At 45.1% G+C, this 25,352-nt stretch overlaps 1 protein-coding gene across 3 annotated transcripts in view; it reads left to right on the forward strand.

Annotated features, from left to right (window-relative positions):
* The window catches only part of NBAS (NBAS subunit of NRZ tethering complex), a 327,228-nt gene that overhangs the window by 255,651 nt on the left and 46,225 nt on the right, over nt 1–25,352 (forward strand). For all 3 annotated transcript variants that reach the window (XM_032353267.1, XM_032353268.1, XM_032353269.1), the window contains 3 exons: nt 16,780–16,998; nt 20,052–20,254; nt 22,275–22,364. In XM_032353267.1, coding sequence (XP_032209158.1) covers nt 16,780–16,998; nt 20,052–20,254; nt 22,275–22,364 — 512 coding nt within the window. The remainder of the gene's footprint in view (nt 1–16,779; nt 16,999–20,051; nt 20,255–22,274; nt 22,365–25,352) is intronic.

Below are 25,352 nucleotides of genomic sequence, written 5' to 3' on the forward strand. Positions count from 1 at the left end.
AAGATTCTTAATCTAAAAAAAGCAATTGCCCCAGACAGGATCCTTTCTGATTGTGTTACTCTCCAGTGTCGAGCAGCCTTGTGGGCCAGAACTCTCAGACACCCAGCGGGTTATCATCTAGCCTCTGTGGCTTCCCTTGGTTGCAGGGCTGATTCGTGGTCCCACAGCTGAGGTCAGATTATGAAGTTTGTTGCCAAGCAGATACCCTATCTTTGACAGACCCATTTTGGCTGCTTCCTCAAAGGAAGATTGTGGACATTCATTGTGAATATTGGGATATGCTGAAGTCTAAGCATTGGCTCTTAACTGTCTGTCAGTGTCCCCCCATAAAGATAAGGGGAGCTAATCTTTCCTTCCAGAGTCTACCATCGACCTCCAGGCCATACCCGAGTACTAGTAGGGGTGAACCAGTTGCCTTCACGGACCTGTTCACATCCAGCCTTCCAAACAGAGGCCAAGAGAGAATGATGACGTAAAGCTGCACTGTTAATCGTCCAGGCAGCACTGAGAAGTAAATACTTTATCACCATATTAACTGAAAAGAAAATTAAGGCTTCAGGAAGCTGAAGAACAGCTTCAGTGTCTTGTGAGCTAAAGATAGCAGTCAGGATTTACATAGAGGCCCGCTCCCAAGATCTTGCTTTCTGTTAGCAACCTTGCCTGAAAAATTTGGCTGCAAAAGCCCTTCTGGGGCGATCATGATTATTGGCCTGACAGCAAACTGAAAGCTCATTCTCTGTGGGTGCTTGGAAAATTATTTCAAATTGCCTAAAGTAATAATTAGTAACAGAGATTGAATACTGGCAGGTCTGATCCTGAAGGGAGATGCCCCTGCTCCCGAGGAGGGGTCTGGCGGGACACCCAGCCCATGTGTGCTTCTGCAGCCCTCGCAGGCCTTCTGCTTAATCAGTGCAAGGAGTGCACACGCCTTCCCATGAAGCATGCAGGCTCCAGATCCACAGCGGGTGGAAATCGTGAGGAAGACAGAGGAATAAATAAACAATCTCAGAATAATGTGCAGTAAATTCCAAAGCGTATTTTAACATGAAAAAAAGCAGCGGGGAAGAGAAGTCTGAAAATAACCTCCCTCCTGAAGAGCTTTCCTCTGGCAGATTTCTCAGCTCTGAGCTTACCGTCCAGCTGTAGCTGTTCAGCGACGTGGGCTCCCTTTCCTTCTCCATTCTTCGTGCATCCCGTCCGCTCCATGCTCTCATTTGAGGACCTTTTTAACTTCTGCCTCTGAATTGCTAGTCTATAAATACTTTCTCTAGCCTGTGCAGCAAAGGAACTTGGAAGAAAGAGGAGTGCCCTCTCCTCTTGGCTGGTGCCTCTACTTTTGCGAGCATTGGTACCCGCGGGAAGACCCCGGTCTAACTGCCCTCCCTTCCCCCCGGCCCCCAGAATGCTGGTTGTGTTTGCCTACTCGCCAGCAGGGGGTTACTCTTCAGAGAGGAGGCTGGCCAACAGATAAATTAGTGAAGGATTCGTAACTGATGATTTGATCTGTGATTGGTGATGTGGAAAAAGTGAGGTAGAAATGGTGAATAGTTGGGTCAGCGGGGCTGGGGTATGGCCAGGAAAGGTCCCAGAGTAGAAGAGATATGAGTCCTCCAATTTGTCATGAGTAGCATGGAGGGAAAGCTTAGAAGGGGAGGAACACTCCAGATGGAGTTAACAGTTTTAATAAAAGCATTAATAAAAACCCTAGTACCTTCGGTGAACTACAAGAAATATGGTATAGGGCGCCTGGGTGGCTCAGTGGGTTAAGCCGCTGCCTTCGGCTCGGGTCATGATCTCAGGGTCCTGGGATCGAGTCCCATATCGGGCTCTCTGCTCAGCGGGGAGCCTGCTTCCTCCTCTCTCTCTCTGCCTGCTTCTCTGCCTACCTGTGATCTCTCTCTGTCAAATAAATAAATAAAATCTTTAAAAAAAAAAAAAAAAAAAAGAAAGAAATATGGTATAATGAAAGCATGGGAAGGAGGCTCTGGAGATAAGGCAAGGCTGGGTAAGAAAACTGTCGTGTCCTGGCTGAAGAGTCTAGACTTCATCCAGGGCATGGACGAGGCACAAATTTTAATAATGTCAGGTACTAACATTGTCAGATTTTCACTTTCAAAAGATCACTTTGATGATGATGGGAGAAGAAACAGAAGGTACCAGCCTGGGTACAGGGACACTCCAATGTGAAGACCATCCTAACATCTTTTATTCTTTTTTTTTTTTTTTTGAAATTGAAGTGTAATCAACATGCCATGTTGTGTTAGTTTCAGGCGGTAACATAATGGTTCAGCAGTTCTGTACGTTATGGGGTGCTCACTGCCATACGTGTAGCTATGACCTGTCACCGCACAGTTACTGACTGTACTTCCTGTGCTGCCCTTTTCAACCCCATGACTTGTTTGCTTCATAGCTGGAAATTTGTAGCTCTTGAACCCCTTCACCTGTTTTGCCCATCTCCCCCATCCTTCCCCCTCTAACAACCACCAGTTCTCTCTGTATTCATGTGTCTCTTCGGTGGTTTTGTTTTTTAGATTCCATTTGGTATTTGTTTTTCTCTGATTTTTTTTTTTTTTTTTCACTTAGCACATTACCCTCTAGGTGCACCCATGTTGTTGCTAACGGCAAGATCTCATTCTTTTTTCTAGCAGAGTAATAATCCATTGGGCATTTCTACCACAATCTCTTCAGTGGATACTTGGGTTGCTTCCTTATCTCGGCTACTGTAAATAATGCTGCTGCAAACATAGGAGTGCATATATCTTTCCAAAGTTTTTGTTTCTTTTGGGTAAGTGGAATTGCGGGATCATATGGCATTTCTATTTTTAGTTTTTTGGGCAACCTCCATGCTGTTTTCCACAGTGGCCGTACAACGTTACTTTCCTACCAACTATGCAGGAGGGTTCCCTTTTCTGCACATTTTCTTTAACACTTGTTATTTCTTGTGTCATTGATACCAGCCATTCTGACAGGTATAAGGTGGTAGGATCTCACTATGATTTTGATTTTCATTTTCCTGAGGATTAGTGATAAATGTCTTTTCCTGTGTCTTTTGGTCATCTATATATCTTCCTTGGAAAAATGGCTATTCAGGTACACTGCCTGTTTTTTACTTTCTTTTTTGGTGTTGGATTGTATTGAGTTCTTCATGTATGTTGGTTATGAACCCCTTATCAGATAACTCATATACCAATATCTTACCCCATTCAGCAGGTTGCCTTTTTGCTTTGTCGATAGTCATAGCAGTGTCTTCAGGGAGATGATAATGGACCATGGTACAGCATCAACACCAAAGTCATTCGATTTGTGATAATTATTATAGTATAGGCATGTATACTGTATCTATTTGTTTTCTTTCTTTTTTTTTTTTTAAGATTTTATTTATTTATTTGACAGACAGAGATCACAAGTAGACAGACAGGCAGGCAGAGAGAAGAAGGGAAGCAGGCTCCCTGCTGAGCAGAGAGCCTGATGCGGGGCTGGATCCCAGGACCCTGGGATCATGACCTGAGCCGAAGGCAGAGACCTTAACCCACTGAGCCACCCAGGAGTCCCTCTTTTTCTTTTTTTTAAAGATTTTATTTATTAGAGGGAGAGAGAAAGAGCATGAGCATGGGGGGCAGAGGCTGAGGGAGAGGAAGAATCTCAAGCAGACTCCCTGCTGAGCAGGAAGCCCGAGGCAGGACTCAATCCCAAGACTCTGGGATCGTGACCTGAGCCGAAGTCAGACACTTAACTGACTGAGCCACCTAGGTGCTCTGTATGTATATGTTTTTATAGTATGTCTTTATAAACCTCTTTTGAGGAAAATCCACATCCTACTTAACCTTTTTTTTTCCCCCCCACTGAATCACCTAGCAAAGTTCCTTAGAGTATAACCAGTTTTTTCCAGTATACCTGGTCGGATGAGGGATTTTTAATGCTACCTGTATGTGTAAAGACTATGAGATATTGATGCCAACGATGATCAGATGTTAAAATTCTCATGAGGAGGGCGCTCAGTTGGCTCAGTTGGCTAAGCCTCTGCCTTCATCTCAGGTCATGGTCTCAGGGTCCTGGGATCAAGCCCTGCGTCGCGCTCTCTGCTCTGCAGGGAGCCCGCTTCCCCCCAACCCTCTGCCTCCCTCTCTGCCTACTTGTGATCTCTCTCTCTGTCAAATAAATAAATAAAAAATCTTTAAAAACAATTCTCATGAGGAGAATAGAGAAAAACAATTTTAAATCACCACTGACCCAGGGAAATATGAGAAGTTTCATACATTAATTTTGTAGCTTCTCAGCATGTTGAATTGAAATAAATTGATGGATCTTAGACACAGCTTAAGTTCTTTTAATGGTGGCATGGTGATGGAGAAAGAGACAGGTTTACGTAGTCAGATCTTTTGAGTTCCCATCCAGCTGGATCTGGGGGGGAAAATTACTCTATCTTCTGAGTCTTCCTCACTGTACAATCATCACCACTATGTAAATAAAGATTAATTTTAGAATGTTTTTAGACACAGATAAAAAATCCAATTAAATTGGCTTAATTGACCAGAAAATTTACTGGCTAATGAACTGACAGGTCCAGAGGTGGGGCTGACTTCAGGGATGGCAGACCCGGCAGCCTGCGGTCATCAAGGAGCCAATTTCTCTCCATCTCTGTTCATTGCTGTCTTCCGGTGTTAACTTCATCATAGGGCTCTTTGCTTCAGTGTGATGGCTGGAAGTAATTGGGGCTTCCTAATTCACATCCAGCCAGATAGAGTGAGAAAACTTCCCCACAGGAACCAAACAGAAATTCCAAGTTTCCTGCTGATAAGATCACCCCCGAACCCATGCCTGGGGCTCTGGTATTCCAGGTGCTGATTGGCATTGATCGGGATTTGCCTGGATTAGTAATCACCGTGGGGAGAGAAGTGAGATCCGCTGGGTCCCAGAGCAGCCTTGAGTGGGTCATCTGCGGGTACACAGCCAGCTCTTGGTCTGCGTGGTACTGAGTGGCTATAGGGAGGAGGCCCGTGATGTCTGGAACCTGGACCCTGAGTAACTGTGGTGAGGATTAAATAAAGTAGCATATATAAAGATCTTGGGGCAAGTAGATGCACGAGGATTGTTCAGTTCCTCTTCTGCTTTGTGTTGCTCTATTTTATTCTTACTTACAAGGTACAAAAAAAAGTTGGAAATTTTTTTAGTCCAACTTCAAAAGCTCTAGCAGATGGTTTTGGTTTTGAATGACCTTCTATAGTTTTCACTGTTGGGTTAGGATCTGGATTTTCAAATTCACATTTGGCTTTGATATAAATTGAGTGGCTCTACTTAAAATGATCTTAAGTACAATTTGTATTGTGTAGCCCATGCATGCATAGGGTAGGAAAAGATTTTTAAATGGAAAATGTGAACGAGTGCTTTTAGATCTTGTTAAAACCTCTATATGCACAACAGCAATGATGGTAGTATTCATTACCGATCACAGTAATATTTTATCTCTTTTTGAACATTCTTCATGCCTTTCTCTATTAAGATAAAGGTGACCTTCAAGCTATTGAAAAACTTAGGAATGTATTAGCTGATGTCATTGCCAAAAGTGAATAGTAAAAAAGATGGGGCTGTTCACACTTGATGAAAAATAATAATATTTCTGTGGTTATACTATGAGGCAAAAGGCAGAGATAAAGTGGCTCTGTCCTGTGGCATTCATTTTTATTATATAAGCAATTGATAGCGAAAGCAAAAAAGCAAAGTTATAACACTGATTTTCTGTTAAGTATGTAACTGAAGGTGACAAAGCATGCATTCTTATTTTTGTGATTGAATATCTAGTCAACGGTATTAAAGCAAAATTTCTAAGACTTCTCAACTTTCATTTTCTGCTGCATAATAGTTAAGATACTATTTCATAATATTTTATATTTGTAATTTAAAAACAATGCTTAAAGGTGTGCCTAGGTGGTGCCGTTGGTTAAGCATCTGACACTCGGTTTCAGCTCAGGTCGTGATATCGGGGCCGTGAGATCAAGCCCCACGGGCCTCTATGCTTAGCAGGGAGTCGGCTTGAGATTCTCTCTCCCTTTCCCTCTCCCCCTCCCTCCTCTCTCTCTAAGATAAATACATCTTAATAAAAAAAAAATTCTTTTTTAATGGAGTCACTTAAATCTAACTTGGGCAATTTGATACCCCGTTTGTGGGCTCGGCGTTTGCTGGCCCCGCAAGTCATCTGTTACTGTTGGAGCCGCTTTGCAGGCATTTTACAGACAGAGTCACACCCACGAGTGAGTCCTATAGTTAAGTGTTGTGATCGGCTTTCAAAACAAACCAACCAGAAAGACTAGACTGTAGATTCACATCAGGAACTCTCAGTAGGCCTCTCACCGCTGTGGGGGTTGTATTGTTTCAGGAAACTTTTGTTTTTACTATATTCATCTATAGATACGGATACTGAGTTTTGCTATGCAGTGAGCTCTTTACTCTGGGTCTTGGACAAAAAGGTTTGGAAGCTGATGGGCACCTGGCTTCATATATCGGGCCGGCGGGGAGTGCATACCGGGGCAGCTAGCGCAGGACAGCATGTTGATGTCTGAGTTCTGTTCATGTATCATCCACATTCAGCACTGTTGCCTTCTTTCATTACCCCCTTCCCCAACCCCAACCTCTCTGGGCTCTTGCAGTGACCTCCTGACTGCCCCTCAGTGGCCGTCCCGGGAGCTGCTTGCAGCCGTAGCCCACAGTCACCGTCAGCCCGTTGATTGGGTCCTTCGGCAGTGTCAAGTCCCCAGAACTTGCGGTCCCGGGTCACATGCTTCCATTGCCCGTAGAATTAATTAAGAGAAGCTTTTGCAAAAGATAGGTTTCTTCCTACCAATGCCAGTGCCTTCCTTAACCCGCATGCAGAATCTTAAGTCTAACAAGGGCTCCGGGATTTTCATTTTTGCAGTAGTGCTCGGTTATTTCAGTGTAGGTGGTCTGAAAATCACACTTCGGGCAACAGTGTCCAAGATAAAGGCACCAGCATAGCTGAGTTCTGGTGAGAGCCCTTTCCCTGGTCCATGGTTGGCACCTGCTCCCTGTGTGCTCACAGAGTGAAGGGACAGAGGGAACTCTCTGGTGTCTCTCTTTAGAAGGCACTAATCCTTTCACGAGGGCTCTACCTTCATGACTGAACCACCTCCCAAAGGGCCCGCCTACTAATGCCATCACTTCCAAGGGGGTAGGATTTCAGCATATGAACATTCAGACTGTGGCCCTTGATATCTAAGATTTTTTTAAAGATTTTTTTTTTTATTTGTTAGAGAGAGAGAGAGCGAGAGAGAGCACAGGCAGACAGAGTGGCAGGCAGAGTCAGAGGCAGAAGCAGGCTTCCTGTGGAGCAAGGAGCCCGATGTGGGACTCGATCCCAGGACGCTGGGATCATGACCTGAGCCGAAGGCAGCGGCTTAACCAACTGAGCCACCCAGGCATCCCTCTAAGATTTTTTTAAATCATAATTTTAAATGGGTAGAAAGGGTGATGTAATTCTCTGAACATTAAATATTGACATTAAAGCAGAACTGTTATGTAGCTTTGTATCCAGGGTAATCCACAATAACAGTGATTTGATAACAACCACAGTTTAAAAAGTATAAGAACCTTTAAAAAGTATAAGAACAAGCACATCTTTAGCAGTTAGACAAGTTGCATCTTTCCTTTCTCTCCAACGATTTGTACTTTTCCTCTTGTCAAAGAGAAATACAGCTGGGCACTAGTTAAAGGCAATAAAGACAGATTTTATTTAGTGATAACTACTGCAGCAGGAAGGACAGGGCTCGCTCCCGGAGTTCAGCTTCTCCAAACAAAAGGCAGGAGACTTTCAGTGCTGGGCTGTGCCAAAGGACAGGCCCAGCCGGGGTGGGGTGGGCTTGTGCGTCCGTGGACTGGGGCATCCATGTTTGCTGACTGACACTGACCTGGAAGAGAAACCGGCTTCTGAGGTCTTTATGACAGAAGATAGTGGTGCGCGTTAGAGCTGGGTGCTCGACCCTCCCACAGGATCCAGAGCAAGGGCAGGTTCTCTGAATGTTTGTGTTTCAAAGAGATACTTCCAGGTGATAAGAATATAAGAAAAAGAGTAAGAACTTATTCTGTATTGAGTTACTGTTTCAGTCATGCATTTGATCAGAACAACACAGATATGTTAACTTTTGATAAACAAGAATCCTAAAATTAAAATTGTGTTTAAAATATACCTCTTAATGAGATGCATAGGGCTTTAAACATTGCTTTTTTAATTAATTTTTGTGCCCTTCGATGAGTGTTACTTATTGCTAGATTGAAATTGCATTCCACATCAGTTCTTTATATTTTTATGGATATGAATATTTAAAAACCTTGTTCACAGTGGTTGGGGAAAGAGTCTCTCGTAGGAGTGCCTCTCAGGTGTCTGCCCTCCATTATCAGCCAAAAAATCACATCATGATCTATGGTTAAAAATCATTTTTAATGATTTATCAACTGACAATTCTATTAGATCTTTCATAAATTTTGTTGAAAGTACAAGAACTGGAAACCTTGTGACATGAAATAAGAAACTCATTATCTAGTTGTTGGAGTCCTGTCACGCACCAGTATTTTTGGTTGTCCCTTGTTTTGTGCTCTGGAACTTTCTAGACTCCAGGACGATGTGGGAGTCAGATTCAGGAAGAGTTGTGATGCATGTCTGTCTTATTTAAGGGGAGCGAGGCCTATGTGAACGGCAAGCTGAGAAAGAGAAAAGGTTTGACATCTTGACCTCCAGAATGTTCTCAAGATCAGTTTTAGGACAGAGGATTTGGGTAAGGTGAAGATTTAGAAATGGATTCCCTTTGAACCATCTGCACTGCTACACCCTTCAGAAAAGCTTTGTGTTGTGCTGCTGGCACACGTACCCCAGCTGAGAACCACTGGCCTAAAGGAGAACATGTAAGTTCCTCCCCGTGGCACCCCGGGGACCCCAGCCCCAGCCCGCTTCTGCGTCTCTTCCCCCGAAGGACAGTCTTCTCCCCTAGCACAAACACAGTTTCCGTTCCGGCCGCCACAGGCTTTTCCTCGCTCCTAGAACAGTGACTGGGTCTGGTGTGGGAGTTAGACTGGAGAAGGAGGCATCTAGCTTTTTCATGGCAAGTGGTTTGAGGGTGGGAGCCACGGGGCATCAAACTCCTGGAATTGTTTGCTGTTTTTCCAAAAACGCTTCTTCCTTTTTTCTGCAAATACACCGTTAGCTGCTGCTGTGCACCCGCCCCTCGGCTCCCCTTTCTTTGAGGCAGTGAGCTGCTGGGATTGGGGGAGGGTATTCTGAGGGTATTCTAGAGGCACAGGCCCAGAACACTCTCTCTTATAAAAGCCTTTTCAAAGTTCTCGGGCTGCTGTCTCTGCCGGAAATCCACGCCACCCACTTCGTCCACGGGAATTATGCTCAGTTTTCAAGTCCTGGTTCAGCTTTTACCCTCCTTCTAGAGACTTCCTTGCCTTTCTAAGACAAACTTCTTTTTCTCGATGCGCCCACATCCTTTGTTTGTACTCGTTGCATTTTATAAGCGCTTTTCTTTGGCTTTGGCTTTCCCGGGATGATGGATATTCTTCCAGGTGGAGGTCGTGTCTTCATTTACCTGTGTACGTCCTGTGCCAAGGCCGGGGCTGACATATGGTAAGTGGGGCAGTGTCCGTGCTTGAAAAGGAGGAGGAGAGATGGAAGGTTCTCTGTCTTCCTCGCCCTCTGCCCCTCCCTCTGCTTGCGAGTGTTCTCGCTCTCTCTCTCTCTCTCTCAAATAAGTAAAATCTTAAAAAAATTATCTGCTGAGCAAAATTGATCAGCCGAGGGAAGCTGCAGATGAGGAAAGTTGTCTCAGTGAATTTCCAGTCAAGCCGTCCCCTGAAAACAGTAGTACTGATCCTGTCAACTTCTGCTTGAGCTCCTTCTGCTGGCGCCTTCCCAGCCATGGTGGTGAAGCCCCATCCCATCAGCCTGACAGAGAGGCCCTCCATGTGGTCACCGCTGCTGAGTTCCTCCCTATCCCCTGATGGCCCTTCGCACGCACACTCTGTTCCAGCCAAGCCAGCTGACTCCCAGCTTCCCCTCTTGCTCCTCCGACCTGAGGCTCTTGGAATGCTTCTCCGGTCCTCATGCCTACTCACGGCCGAGCATTCTCCTCAGGAGGGGCCGCTGTTGGCAGGTGTCTCCCTGCCTCCCCGCCTTGCAGCCGCTCACTTCCAGGCAGGACCAGGCTCCCCTTCTGAGGCTTCTACTGTGCCTCCTCCTCACCCTGTGGTGTTTTATAAGGATCACGCTGCTTTGTCATGTCTTCTCTCTCTTTCTTTCAGCCTAGCCTTTCATTTCCCCGGGGGCAGGGACCTGGTCTAACTCTGTGTCACCAGCCCCCAGCCCAAGGCGACTGTACAGCATGCGTTCACCAGGTGTGAGTCAGAGCAATGCGCGCCACGGGATCGCCAGTTCAATGTCCTTGTGTCTCTCCTGGGCGGCCGCGCTGTGCCGATAGCATACATCAGGTCCCAGTTTGCTCGTTCATTTCTTTCAAGTCCTTTAAAATATCCTTTTGCAGTTTTAGTCTCCCCAGGCCTTTTCACGGGAACAGGTCATTGCCAGGTCTGTGGCGAACTGGAGTCTCTTGGCCCAGTCCGGACCACAGGTTTCTAGGGACGCCCGGAGAGCATGTCACTTCACTGCGCTTCTCAAGGTTCTCTTTCCCCTCCTCTGTTGATCAGAGTTGAGGGATTTAAGAGTTATTTTCTATTTGTCTGCCATTTCTGGACATTGTTTAGCTGCCAGGAATACTGAGATTTTAAAAAACACATTTTCTGGAATGCCTGGGTGGCTCAGTAGGTTTGCCATCTGCCTTTGGCTCAAGTCATGATCCCAGAGTCCTAGAATGGCGTCCCGCATCGGCCCCCTGCTCTGCGGGGAGCCTTCTTCTCCCTGTGCCTGCTGCTCCTCCTGCTTTATGCTCTGTCTGACAAATAAGTAAAATCTTTAAAAAAAAAAAAAAAAAAACCACACAGTTTCTAGCCTGGAGGACCTCCTTGTTTAGTCAGGGAGACGTACAAGTACCTGGATGATTTGAATGTGGTGTAATTCTTCTTTGATAGAGGTAGGCACAGAGCGCCTTAGGAACGCCTTGAGTGTTTATGACCTTGGGGAAGAGATCATGTCAGGGATGCGTCCAGGCGTGTGAGCTCGGAACGGACTCTGAAGGCACAGATGAAGGGAGGCTTGAAAAAGAATGACATTTTTTACTCCGATACCTACAGGTTTATATTTTTCTTCAAAATAAGATTCTTCGACAGTGTGTTTTCAAACAGGAACTGAATAAGGCATTGTTATAGAATTGCAATCCTCAGTGTACGCGTTGCCTTCTGTGGCTTCTGATTCCTGTGCCTCAGATTCCGTAACCAGCCTGGCACTCAAGGCCACTTACGGTTTATTCTCAATTCTCCTTTCCAACTAGAACTGTTTAATATTGTAGATCAGGGGGTCAACCAGCCTTGGCCCACAGGTCACATTCAGCCCCCTGGCTGTTCTTGTTATAGCCCTTAGCTCTGATTTGTTTTTACATCTTTTTAAAGGATTGTATAACCAACCAACCAGCCAACCAAAGACTGTATAACAGAGACCATTTGGCCTGTCAAGCCAGCATATTTTCTAGTCTTTCCCACTGCAGTGCCCCCTAGTGGTTGTACATGTATCGTATACCACGGGTCTCCCCTCCCCCCAACTCTGCTTCTGCTCTTCTTCCTTTTAAAAATGGGGTCATTCATCCATTCATTCACTTCCACATTCAACAGATTGGGCAGTTGTTATGAATGAGCCACCATTCTGAGTTTCGGGTTCTGGAATATAACAGCGAGAGACAGCACATGGAAACATAACATGTCAGTTCTGAGGAAAAACTACCACAGGGCAAGAGGAGAGAGAGGGACACCGGTTAAGGGTGCGGGGAGGGCTAGCTTCTCTAGAGTGGTCAGGGGAGGTCTCTCTGGTGAGGTGGCATTTGTGCTAAGTCCTGAGGAACAACCGTGAGGATACCTGGGGAGCATCTCAAGCAGAGGGACCAGTGTGTGGAAAAGCACGGAGGGACGAGGGACTGCACGGAAGTCTGTCTGGTGTGGAGCAAGAGTGTCAAAGGAAAGGGAGGAAGACGGATTAGACAGGGAGGGTGAGGGGAAGAACAAATCTTAGTGGGCTTCATAGGGCTTTGAAGACTGAGTTTTTACTCTTAGTGAATGGGAAAGCTGTTAAATGGATTTGAGCAGAGGAATAACACAGTCAGATTGATGTTTTTTGAAATATCACTTTGCTTCTGCTTAATGCTGGAGTACCCAGTTTGCCCCAGGATCACAGTGGCTTAACACAATGAAGGTTGATGTTCCGTCAGGCTTCTGACCCAGTGAGAGCTGTAAAGGGCTCTACCACAAAGCCGCTAGGCGTCCAGGCTGATGGAAGCTCTCCCGTCTTGTGTTGGTGCCATCTGGGACCTGCACTGTGCGGACTGCCATGACTGGGAGAGAGCGGAGGCTGCTAATGATCTGTGGGAGTTGGATCTTGCCTTGGCTCAGGCTTGCCTCTGCTCAGACTTCCTTGGCTGGAACGTGGCTCATGGTAGTTGCAAGGGGATTGACAGCTGTGGTGGGGCCCATGGGATGCGTCTGTTGGGTGAGCGCTGTGCTCTCTGTCCTGTCAGGAGACCAGTTAGAATCAGCGCAGGACAAGAGAGGCGCTGTGGCTTAGCCCTGAGGGGTGGCCTTGGACGTGGGGGAGACTGGGTAGAGTCCGGATGTCTTTCCAAGGTGGACTCAGTAAGATTCGTGGCCATCAGGGATAACTCCTCAATTTCTTCCCTTCCCACCATCTTGTTTCTTACACTAAATTTGATTTCTTTGAGCCTGGCTCATGTTTTCTCTCATTTTTCCACAGGGCCTATAAAATAGGTGTTGAATACATACTTACTGAGTACCAGAACAGTTTATCCACTTAAGTTTATTTTACAAAATCTACATTTAAAAAAAATAGTTACTATTTGCTGTCAGGGAATATGTTTTATAAAATCTTTGATTTCTCGTTATAGAAATATGTGTATGAATGATGTGTGAATGCCATGGGCTTCAAAATAGAAGGTTGAAAATAAGAGTATTTTGTGGCTGCTAGAGTCAGTGAAGAAATTGCAGTTTTTCACCGTGGTGGTACATTTGTCAGTCTTTTTGTCTTTTACTGTTTGTTTTCTCTATCATGGAAGAGTTTAAGGAAAATAAGTCTATTAGGTTTATTCTGTGCGAAACTTGTATTTTTTTTTTATCTTTTTTTAAGTGGGCTGTGTGTCCAGCTGGAGGCCAGTATAGGGCTTGAACTCATGACCCTGAGATCAAGACCTGAGCTGAAATCAAGAGTTGGTTGCTTAACCAACTGAGCCACCCAGGTCCCCAAAACTTGTATTTCTTAATCTGATCTCACCCTATAGTCTTTCAGTGATAAACCTGTTTCTATAAAGAGTGAAAAGCTAAAAAAAAGAAAAAAAAAGAGTGAAAAGCTTAAGTGTCCAATGAAGCAAAAGGCCCAGTCCTTCTATCCTCTGTCATTAACATCACTCTGCCTCTGTACAGGCCCCAGCTCCCTCAGGAAAATTAATTTACGGTTGTATTTGCTTACACTCTATATTCTTAGTAACTGTTGGGTTATTTAGTTACTTTGAAAGATTATTAAAAATAAGGGGTGGAAAGACTCTGCTGATAATGTTGGTGATGAGGTCCAATTATGTAAACTCCCAAGAAATTCACTTGCCTCTAGTGGCCATTCTTGGGCCGTTCCGTAGCCGGTTCCAGGAAAACACAGATGTCAGTGCAAGGCCTAGACTCAGTATTGCTGGGCAGCTGGAGGCTCCATGCGTAGAAGCAGGTGCTAATGCACTTGGCTGTTGGGGCAGATGGCCCACTGGTGGACGAGCTCGTCTGAAGAAACAGATGAGTCCAGGATGACTCGGATGTGTCTCACTGTTGAAACAGGAGTTGGAACATGCCTTGCCAAGAAGAGAGGAGAGAGCATTTTGCTGAGAAAAGATACCTAGTGATGCCAGGAAATGAGGAAAAGTTGGGGTATATGGAGCTTAGAGTGGGGCTACAATTACATTTGAGACTAGAGGGGTAGCTAGGAGCCAGCTCGTGCAAGTCCAGAAGTACCGTACCAAGGGATTTCCCAAGCTTCTGAAAAGGTTTTTTCTAGAAGGGATTACATGGCAAATTGATTAGGAAGAAAAACAAGACTGACTGGTAGAAGGTGGCCTGTGTACTCTATCAGTTGGTCACATTACAAGTCAGCTTCAATTTGTTGAAGCTTATGGCGGGTAGGGCATTTGCTGATTATTCTACACATGGTCTCATTTAAGTTCTGGAGATGACATTGCATGGTGGACGACATTGTTCACCTTTCACACATGTGGTCAGGTTGCCTCGTCCCCCAGCAGTGAACGGGAAGCAGGGGCAAGTGCTCTTCTTCCTTACTGGCGGCTCCGGAGTGGCTGACAATGGCACGGCAAACCTTCGACAGCCACGATCGCGTCTGGACCCGTCCTGGGACACAGAGACCACCCGTTTCTCCCAGGACGCTGCTCCCTGGACGTGTGAATTGCCTGCCCCGTCCCTGCTCTCTTGCCGGTCTGTGGTTGAAAGTCTTACACACCCCTCGGTCAGCTGGGAGAGAAGACATTTGGGCAGCTGGTGTAGCCAAATCGTCCCCAAACCCAGCTTTCTTGAGGAGACAAACATGAGTGAATAGAAAGGAAGGGTTTGTTCCGCCATATTCTTATTTGTCTTTGCTCCTGTGGAGCGTCTAGCCAGTGCGCACCCATCCTCTCTGTCAGAGCCTGTGAGGAGGGGGACACGGTGAAGTCGGAGTTGTATGATGTGCGGGGAGAAGGCAACCAAGGCACTGGGGCTGGCTTTTACTCTTGTCACTCACTCGAGGACCCCCAGCATATCCCAGTACCTCCCTGGGGCTCAGTCTTTCCATCCACATGATGGGCAAAGTCAGGAGGGCTGTCCAACTATGCAAGTTCTATTATCTTCTATTTCTCCACCACAGAAAAGAGTTCACAGTATATGTGAGGGAAGAGAAAAATGTGAGGGATGCTTGCCTGTCAGTGGGGGCTTCTGATTTTGTTGTATGTCACGAGTACTTGGAGGTAGCAATCTGGCTACAGAGCTTACTGGAAGCTGCATTTACAGGGCACACGCTTAGTTACAGGTCAGTGGAAATCGTACTTTCCTAAAGTCACTTTTTACCCATATGAATATGGGGTGAAGAAAATGTCAGCCATCTGCGTTATACAACATGAGTTCTGATAGAGTGACTTGCAGCTGGTGGGAAATGCGAGGTTGGGAGGGGCCAGCCTCCTGGCACGGCCACCGACGCCATGTTGTGATGCCTGTGGCACTGTTCAGATAACCAGAGACACACAGTAACTGATTTTTAAGAAATAATAGTGAAGATTTTGTCCTGGGACTCTGTTTTTATTTTATTTATTTGAATTAACACAACACCCTTTGAAGGCTGTAGTAAAAATGTGCTGGAGTGGTGGACACGACCCTAAATCTAGGATCCAAAGCAGCACAAATCAGTGGGGCCTGAAAAGGCCCAACATGGCTCCCTGGTGTGTGGTGCCTCCGTCAAGACGGATTACGTTTAGTTGTGAGGCCAATATTTTTAATAATATTAGAATATTTTTAATAATATTAGAAAAATATGACTCCTGTATCCATAACAAAATGACTGTCACATATCAGAATTCAATAAATACTTGGTAGGTAAAGAAATGAATACGACATTATTTTAGAAAATTTGGAAAGTTGAGAACAAAATTGCTCATAATCTTAACACGTCAACATTAAGTCACTAGTGTATATGTGTGTGTGTGTGTGTGTGTGTGTGTGTGTATTTGTGTTCAACTGTACACACAGGGTTAGCTTGGACTTTAATATAAGCATGGCATATACCATTTTATGATTTCTGATTCCTAAAATTTAACATTTTATGATAAGCACTTTCCAAATTGCTATACTGGTTTCATAATTCTAATTTTAATGATGGCATTATGTTGTATCTAGTAATTTATCGTAAGTTAGTTACCATTTCTTTTATTATCAGGCAATCAGATTGCTTTTGAGTTTTCATTTTATTTTTTATAGTCTTCTTCCAGTTAAAATCTTCATGCCTATACTATTTTTTAAAAAATTATTTCCTGGGGCGCCTGGGTGGCTCAGTGGGTTAAAGCCTCTGCCTTCGGCTCGGGTCATGATCCCAGGGTCCTGGGATCGAGCCCCGCATCGGGCTGTCCGCTCCGCGGAGAGCCTGCTTCCTCCTCTCTCTCTCTCTGCGTACTTCTGATCTCTATCTGTCAAATAAATAAAATCTTTAAAAAAAAATTATTTCCTTATAATAAATTATCAGCACTGGTCATTGTGGTTGTAGAAATGGCTGCTCCTTTCTTCACTGTAACCAGTACTCTGTTTGAACGCTAGTTTCTTCCTGTCACCACCTACTTTTGCATATTAGCTTAGCATTAAAAAAAAAATCTGTATTTACTAATTTAATAGCGCCTCTGGTCCCTCATGTTGTTGTTTTCCTCAGCGAAGGAAAGCTAGTATCACATAAGCCTGTTCGCTGGTTCAGGTCGTCTGCTAGCTTTCCACTTTGGTTCTCTCTGCCTCTCTACTGTCTCACGAGATACGCCGTCTCTGCTAGCATGGGGCTGGCTTGTCTCACTGGTCTGGTCCCTTTTTGTGTTGCAGCTGTCTGTGGAAGCACGGAAGGAGATGACCGAGAAGGCTGTTCAGACAGTCAAACATTTTATTGAGAAGCCGCGGAAAAGAAATTCGGAAGACGACACGCAGGAAGCCAGTGACTCTAAACTGACCTACGCAGACGCCCTGCATCATCTGGAGAAATCGCTCGCTCACCTGGAAACCCTCACCCACAGCTTCCTTGTTTCTCTGAAGACGAGTGAGCAGGTAATGAAGTGAAAACTTGGCCCCCGTGCTCGCTCGCTCAGAGAACATAAGCACGCGCTTTCATTTCTCCTTGCAGGCCGTGTTAGTGGTTTTGCTAGGGTTTGCAGTCCTGCAGATGTCTGAAGATGGTCCTCAGCCCTTTGTCTTTTAGCTTCTTCGGTCTGTCTTGTTTTATCTTGTTCTATCAGTTTTCACTTCTTTGGAAAGGATTTGAGGCCACTTACGGGGATTTAGTCTCTGGCAGGGCAGAGGTGGGAGGGTGATTGGGGGGAAAGTCCCTGGAGTTGAACCCAGGGTGGGTGCCTGGGGGAGGGAGCAGTCACTGAAGCTGAGAAACCATCAGGACAGTGGTTTGCAAGCCCGACAAGCTGGTAGGCGTTTTGCTCTCTCAACTGAAAAATGATAGATTTTTTTTTCCTCTGTCATTGCTTCAACAAGTTTTTTTTTTAGTCATATGCACTCATTTTTTTTTTTAATTTCTTATTCCCAATGTCATTTTATTATTGATAAGAATTTTTTTGGCTAGTAAAATTTTTCCTACTTGGTTTCCAGTTGCAGCCCTCATGGTGTCTCAGAAAATGCTCTCAGGAGAGTGGGGAGCTACTGCCCGTGAGCGGACAGGAGGCCCAGTGTGTTAGAACAGCTCAGGGAAACCCTCTGTAATTTTTGTAGCTTTTCCTCTGTACTGTCGCAGCCAAGAGAGTTTTAGCTCTTCTTCACCCCATAACTGAGAAGTTGACAGATCCATCCGTAAGTGGTTTCATATAGGTGAAAACAGTGTTTAGATGTCTAAGTAATTTTGCATTTGCCCCTTTAATGTGGATGGTAAATGAAACCATAAGTGGCCACTAATCTCCCTTTTCTTTTTCTCAAACCATACATATTGACTGAATTGTATTCTTGGCTTGTAAAGAACTATTGCTGATAGAAAGATGGGTCAGTGGAGAGCAGTTCAGATAATGAACAAATGGAAGGCGTCAAAATTTGTATGAGACTCATAAATGCCAAGCCCTCGTGGAAAAGATGATGGGGAGAATTCAAAAGTTTGATAGCAGTTTTATTTCATTTTGTGTTTTTCAGTGCTATTAGCCTGTCTAATGAATCACATTAAATGATGTACAAGCAGTAGAAAAGGCTTTGCAGGGAACAGATTGGCTTTACCAACCCGAATTTTATCCTACTGACATGTACGGTGCTATAATCCGTAATTATGAGAACTGTGGTAAAATTGGAATTCTTCAAGTCAATGTGATTATACTTATTAGAATAAAAAATTAAATACTTATCTTATTTTTTTAATGAAATATACTGTGCTCAAATCTGGAGAATTGTCATTCCTCTCCTTGGAACAAGTATTGTCTTTGAGTGACTAGAATAATGGATATGAGGCCAAGGGGATCATTAACAGAAACAGCCGTTTGTTTCACCGGGGCTGTGATTTAAAGCTACCGGTGGCTGCTTGTAAATGCCGTTCAGTCAGACCACGGATGGGCCAAGACAGCAGACTCCTTGGACCTGTTGTGCTTTTATTCGGGTGCTTTTTGTAGCAAACAGTGGAGATCACTTTCAGCCTCATACATTTGTCCCTTTTACGGTCAGGCCTTAATTTTAACCTCTTTTTTGTTGTATACCAGGGAAAGAAGATTCCCCTGGGCCCTAGGTTTAGCGCAGTCTTAACTAGAGGCCTTTATCCCATGTAGGCTCAGGTCCCTCCTGCTCAGGACGGACACAAGCAGCTGCTCTGTTGCACACACGGGCACTTTCTTCTGTTAGAAGTTTCACAGCAGAGAGAAGAGTAAAACGAAATGTCCTGTGCCCAACTCCCAGCTTCAGCAGAGATGAGAACATGACCTCTCTTCACGCACACTCCCACTTACCCTCACCCCGCCCCCGTGGATAATTTTAAAGAAAATCCCGGTTATTGTTTTACTTTATCCATAAATACTTGCACATCTCCTTCTAGAGGATACGTGGAAACACACCATGACAACATGATCACGATAAAAAAAATTAATGGCAATTCTTTTTTTTTTTTTTTTTAAAGATTTTATTTATCTGTCAGAGAGAGTCACAGCAAGAGAGGGAACACAAGCAGGGAAAGTGGGAGAGGGAGAAGCAGGCCTCCCGCTGAGCTGGGAGCCCAATGCGAGGCTCGATACCAGGATCCTGGGATCCGGACCTGAGCTGAAGGCAGACACCTAATGACTGAGCTACCCAGGCACCCCAACAGCAATTCTTTAATACCATCAGCTATCCAGTTAAATGTTTGGATTTTACACGGTGGGTCTGAAAGACTAGAGAGTGTCTTCAGGATAACTTGAGAAACTACACACACCCTGGAAAGCATTAACACTAAGTGACCATGTTTGCTGTGATGAAAACCAGTAGCTCGTGGCCTGTTTTCACACATTATTGGTTGTCACATTCGTTCTTACAGACATTATCAGAGGAGCAGGCGGTGTGGCCCAGGCGCGGGGAGATGGAGTCTTTCGGATTCTGACCCCCATTCCCCGAATTGCTGGCTATGTGACTTTGGGCATGTTACTGTACATCTTGGTTTCCAGTTTACTTTTCAGTAAAATGGAGCTAATTAAAAGTCCTCGCAGGGTAATTAGGAGCGTTCAACCAGGTGACACCCATGTACCACCTGGGTTGCACAATAGACGCTCATGGGTCTGAGCTGTTGTGTGGTTGTAGCCTGGTCACAATGACAGAGAAATGAACACTTCACAAGCTTTACTTTGGACCTGACGTTGTGCTGGAGGCCTGACTTCTGTATTTTCTCATTTAATGTTCACGACACCCCTAGTTGCAAGAATCTCTGTCCTCCCCCTCATTCTGCAGCCACAGAAGGCCCGTAGACTACACACCACACTACAGGCTGAAGCAAGGATCTGTCCTCAAGCCTGGTGTCCCTGAAGCCCAGGTTCTTACTAACCACTGCCTGTTCTTCAGTGCGGGTTGGAGAATCTTCTAAACGTGCTTTTACTGTGTGATGTAGACCCACTGGGTTCCTCTTTGATTCTCAGGCGTCGCATACCGTGTCTTTACAGGAAGTGCTGCGCAAGTATGGCGACCTCTATGACCTGTCTCGGTCAGAGAGAGGGAAAGTTCATGACCAAGCTGTGGCCATGTGTCTAGACGGCCTGCCTCTCAGAATGATTGAGCAGCTGCTGCAGGTGGCCGTGGGCCCTCTGGACATCTCGCCCAAGGACGTGGTGCAGAGCGCAGTAGGGAAGATAGTCTCTGCGTTGAGGTAAGCTACAGGGGTGATGGTTTGCCAGGAGTAGCGCTCATTTCATAGTAACGAAGAAGAAATTCCATGTGTTTAGAAGCATTTTATAAACAATGAAGTACGTTATAAAAGCGAGAGATGATCGTGAGATCTCTCAGACTCTTGGGTCTTAAGAGATCTTGAGAATGGAGAACCATGAAAATGCTTCACCACTGGCGTTGCATGTAATGCATCCTAAAGTGGACTTCTGTCTTGCCCCACTTCTCCTCCAGCCCCATTTAATTCTTGGAATAGGGAAAGGCCAACATGGCCGGTGCAGGAGTAGCTGAATGTCAGGCCATCTTGGGAACCCAGGTGGATGTTGGCCCCTTGCCTTTTCTACTTCCCCTGCTTTTGTAGAGGCTGCAAAAGGTTTCCAGAAGCTCCCCCTGAGGTACATAAGGCAAGGCTTACCACAGACTGAAGGAGTTAGACATCTGCTAAGTGTCTCCGAGTTTTATTTACCTGCAGTTAATGGCATGAAACCAGCAGTTGCGAAGCTCTGGCTGTGTCAGTGCGCCCGTGACTTTGTGGGAACGCATCCGGGGGTGCTGGGGAAGAGGGGAAAGTTAAACTCAGAAGAGAATGAGGCATGAGATGCTTTCTGTGAATAATGCAATTAGGCTGAAAGATTCGGTTGTGTTTAATGTATTCTCCTTTTAAGCCTTCTTTGTAATTCTGCATTGCTCTTGAGGAACTTTTTGATTAAATGCATGTCAGTTTTCCACAGCCGAACTGAAATCAAATGAGCCTTTATCAGTTTAATTACCCCAGCCTCATACAGTTTTCACCTTAATGATCTGCGCTATCTGGTAATTTGAGAGAGAGAGAGAAAGAGACGAGAAATAAAATATCATAACATTTTTTAAGAAATAAAAAACGTCAAATTAATAAAGCTTTGTTCTGTTATTAGCTTATTGTGTTTTGGTGGTGGCAGCGACTGTGAGAGGCCCCAGCTCGCCTCCCTCAGACGACCACAGACACTGGGCGGCCGTATTTTGCATCTTTTGATCCATAGCTATCTTCTGATTGTTTCTTAAATCAAGATTTCGATGAACCTCCCCAAAACAAACATTTTGAAGACTTAGTGCTTTGACGAATTTAGTTTATTTCCTAAAAAATTACACATTGTCATGAATAATTAAAATATGATATTTTTACAGTCATAAAATCCTGACATAAATTATACTTATCTCTCTTTCTTTGCGCCCAGTTCCATTTGTAAAGACAGCTCTTCTCTTATAAATGTTACGCTGAGCACACAGAAGACATTCAATAAATGTGAATTAAATCTTTCTGCAGTGGGAGCCAAGGGAGCTTCAGGACTTCAGCCACCTCCTTTTCAAAGGAGAAGAAATTGCTATTGATGGCATCCATAACATTTACCTTCTAGAAAGTTAGTACAATTGAGTAGGCCTAGAACAACAAAGGCACGTAACGAACTGAATCCAGCAGTTGATTTCAATCCTATTACTTAAATTATTCACTAAAACTTCTTTTCTTCTATTGCTTTTTCAAAATTCAGTGGCATCCTAGACATACACATTTGTAAAATGGGCATGATAGTAGCACCTATCTCGTAGACTGCTGGGCACTAAATGGTAGAATGTATGGAAAGCACTTGCACCTGGTAAGTACCATGTAAATATTAGGTTTTTTGTTTTTTTTTTTTTTAAGTCCATCTGGAGAATTTAGATGATGATATATTTAACACTTTAAAATAACTTTGAATGTCCATTGAGTGTTTTTTAAATGACAGGAGGCAAGTAGATTTTATTTTCTTGCTAGGAAAGGGAGCATGTATTAGACCAGGAGCTCCTCAAGGGCAGAACATGTTTCATTTCTGTATCTTTAGCATTCGCAGACTGCATACACCCACCGTGGCTAGGAGCCAGCAGTGTCCTCTGCCGGAATCCAGCTGGGAGCCTCTGGGTGTGAACGCCACGTTGCTCCCCGAGGCCGAGCCCTCTTCTGAATTGGTTCTGTCTCTTTCCCTTCACAGTGGACGCAGTGCTGACCTCGGTGGCTCGGGGGACCCCCTCCAGGTCCTGGAAGGTGTCGTGGCAGCCGTCCATGCCAGTGTGGACCAGGGGTAAGCCTAGCTCCCCGTGTGTGTGTCGCCTCAGGGCACCCCTCAGAATCTCAGGACTCCTTTTAATTTCACTGTTCATGACACTGACAAGACCAAGCAACCTTTCTAGGTGGTTTTGAAGGAAGAACTGAGGACTTTCTGCCTAACTAAGGAGTCTGCCTCTGGAGTCGTGGTTTCTCCAGCTGTCCTCTTACCCCGTCAGCTTTAGGGGGACACCCCCTTCTCCCTAGAGCCTTGCTTGAGGGGGAGAGCATGGTCTCCGCCCACCTCCTACCGCATGCAGCTGGGAGGGGGAACTGCTTTGAGCTTCTTGGGAGAGAAGGGATTCACATCTCTAGAGGTTAGCAGTACTGATGAAGGTAACTTTCTGGACTGTATTATTTTTTTTTTAAAGCTGTATATCCGTTAGGTCTGCCTTGCCCCAAGAGTATGAGTATACAGGCTTTCTAAGTCTAGAAAAGTGTGTGTCTCTAATGCCATTTTTAAAAGCTTAAATTCAATAAATTCACATATAATATATTATTTGTTTCAGGAGTGAGTGCAGGTCTGTGATTCATCAGTCTTACACAGTACCCAGCGCTCACCAAAACACATACCCTCCCAGTGCCCATCACCCAGCTGCCCCATATCCCCACCCCCCTCCTCTCCAGCAACTCTCAGTTTGTTTCCCAAGATTAAGAGTCTCTTATGGGTTGTCTCCCTCTGGTTTTGTCTTGTTTGATTTCTTCCTCTCTTCCCCTATAATCCTCTGCTTTGTTTCTTAAATTCTGCATATCACTAAGATCATATGATAATTGTCTTCCTCTGATTGGTTCATTTCACTCAGCGTAATACCCTGTTCCATCCACATCTTTGCAAATGGCAGGATTTCATTTTTGATGGCGGCATAATATTCCATTGTATATATTCTACCACATCTTCTTTATCCATTCACCTGTCGATGGACATCTGGGTTCTTTCCATAGTTTGGCTGTTGTAGTCTAATGCCACTTTTAGTAAGAATTTTTCGTTCAGGTGCAGTAATAGTGATAAGAAGAACAGCAACTGCAAGTTGTGGTGACATACTTGCCAAAGTTTATGACATCTTTCACGTGTCTGACGTCCATGTTGTCCCTGTAAGGCCTCGACCCAATTTTCTTATTTTATTGTATTTTTTTCAAATAGTCTCTACACCCAATTAGGACTTGAACTCATGAACCCAAGATGAAGAGTCACCTGCTCTACCAACTGAGCCAGCCAGGCACCCCTGTTTTCTTTTTTTCAATAGGAAATATGATATAATAATAATGAAGAAATATTTGGGGAAATGCTTCATAGTTCATTCAGTAATGTACTTGTTTTCACTTGCATATTACCTTTAGTTATGGTGCAGGTACACGTGTTTATATAGCTTCAACCAAAATTCATATTCTTCTTTTATTCACTTGCTACTGTAATTCTTCCCATTTGTCTTTGTAGATTTCCTCGTGATTCTTTCTGATGGCTGCGTGTGTTGTTGCCATTTTCCAGGAGGCCTTGCCCCGGGTCATAGGCTGGGGGAATGGAACCAGGATCCTGGCCAGGCTCTGAGTCCTAATTTAGCACTCAGATGCCTGTACAGGGCATTTCCGTGTTTTGCTTTATGCCTGAGGCTTGAGTGGAGGAAAAGAGGATGAGCCGTATAGGTGAATCTGGAAAAGCACTGCAGTCAGCCCTCTACACACTCAGCCTTCTCTGTTGTTCTAAACCCCTTGGCTTTGGGGTCTCAAAGTATAACGAAGCTGTTTTACACCTCTTATTTGAAAGTGGAATGAAATGATCTCTGCATTCACCGTGTGTCATACCCCTGTGCTGCGTCATGAGGAGTTAGATACAGGGAGGAGACAGCGTGGCCCCTGAGATGCTCAGAGGCTCGCGGGGAGATGAGCCTTCCCTGAGCTCTAGTTGCCATAGGACCGCGGCTGAGTGCCGCACAGGGAACAAGGTGGATGGGGCGGTTTATTCGGTCTGGGAAGTCAAGGCAGGATACCCAAGGGGCAACATTGGTTCTGGTCCATGAAGTGGGAGTCAGGGAGGAGGAGGAGCCGGGGAATGGTACCCCAGGCAGAGGAGGCGGCCTGCGCCCCTGCACATACAGCAGGGAGGGAGCAGGCGGAGACGCTGCACGGGAAACCCTCTGCCCCGCTCCAGTGGTGTGTTCTGCGTCTCCGTTCTGGTCCAGCTCTGCCTCGCCCGGTGACTGCTGTCCAGCCACGGGATGACACGATCTGAACTGGCAGTAAGCCCCCTCCAGTGGGGACATGGCTACAAGATTAAAAGGCAGTATTCTTCTTAGTGAATTTCCAGCCAGAAAACATAGGGGAATCCAACTTGGGTTTCTCACATACAGACTCCTTTTTTTTTAAAGCTTTGATTTCCAGGGGCACCTGGGTGGCTCAGTGGGTTAAAGCCTCGAGGCCTTCAGCTCAGGTCATGACCCCAGGGTCCTGGGATCGAACCCCACATCGGGCTCTCTGCTCCGCGGGGAGCCTGCTTCCTCCTTTGTCTTTCTCTGCCTGCCTCTCTGCCTACTTGTGATCTCTGTCTGTCAAATAAATAAATAAAATCTTTAAAAAAAAAAAAAAAAGGGGTTGATTTCCAAAGAGGAAGACATTGGGAAATGGAGAAACAGAGCAAGATCTTACTTTTTATTCCAGAGACACAGCATAACAAAGTCTTCTTAACAGGAAAACTTAAGTGAACTTTTTTTTTTTTTTTGCTTAAAAAAAAAATGAAGGAAGAAAAGTGAAGTCATAACTTTCATTTCTGGCAACTGTTTTTTGAATCCACACAGTTAAGCCTAAATCCTTGGCTTCGATTTCTCTTCTCGAAACTCTGCCTGGCACATCTCATAGGGGAGACACTTTCCTTTCCGGGTAGCTCCCTCTCGGGGAGGGTTAGGGTTACCGAGGGTAACCCTCTCGGTCATTCATTATGTGGCCTGATATTGCCGCCTCACGCCCAGGAGGC

The sequence above is a fragment of the Mustela erminea genome, chromosome 7 (assembly GCF_009829155.1).
Source record: "Mustela erminea isolate mMusErm1 chromosome 7, mMusErm1.Pri, whole genome shotgun sequence".
Lineage (NCBI taxonomy): Eukaryota > Metazoa > Chordata > Mammalia > Carnivora > Mustelidae > Mustela > Mustela erminea.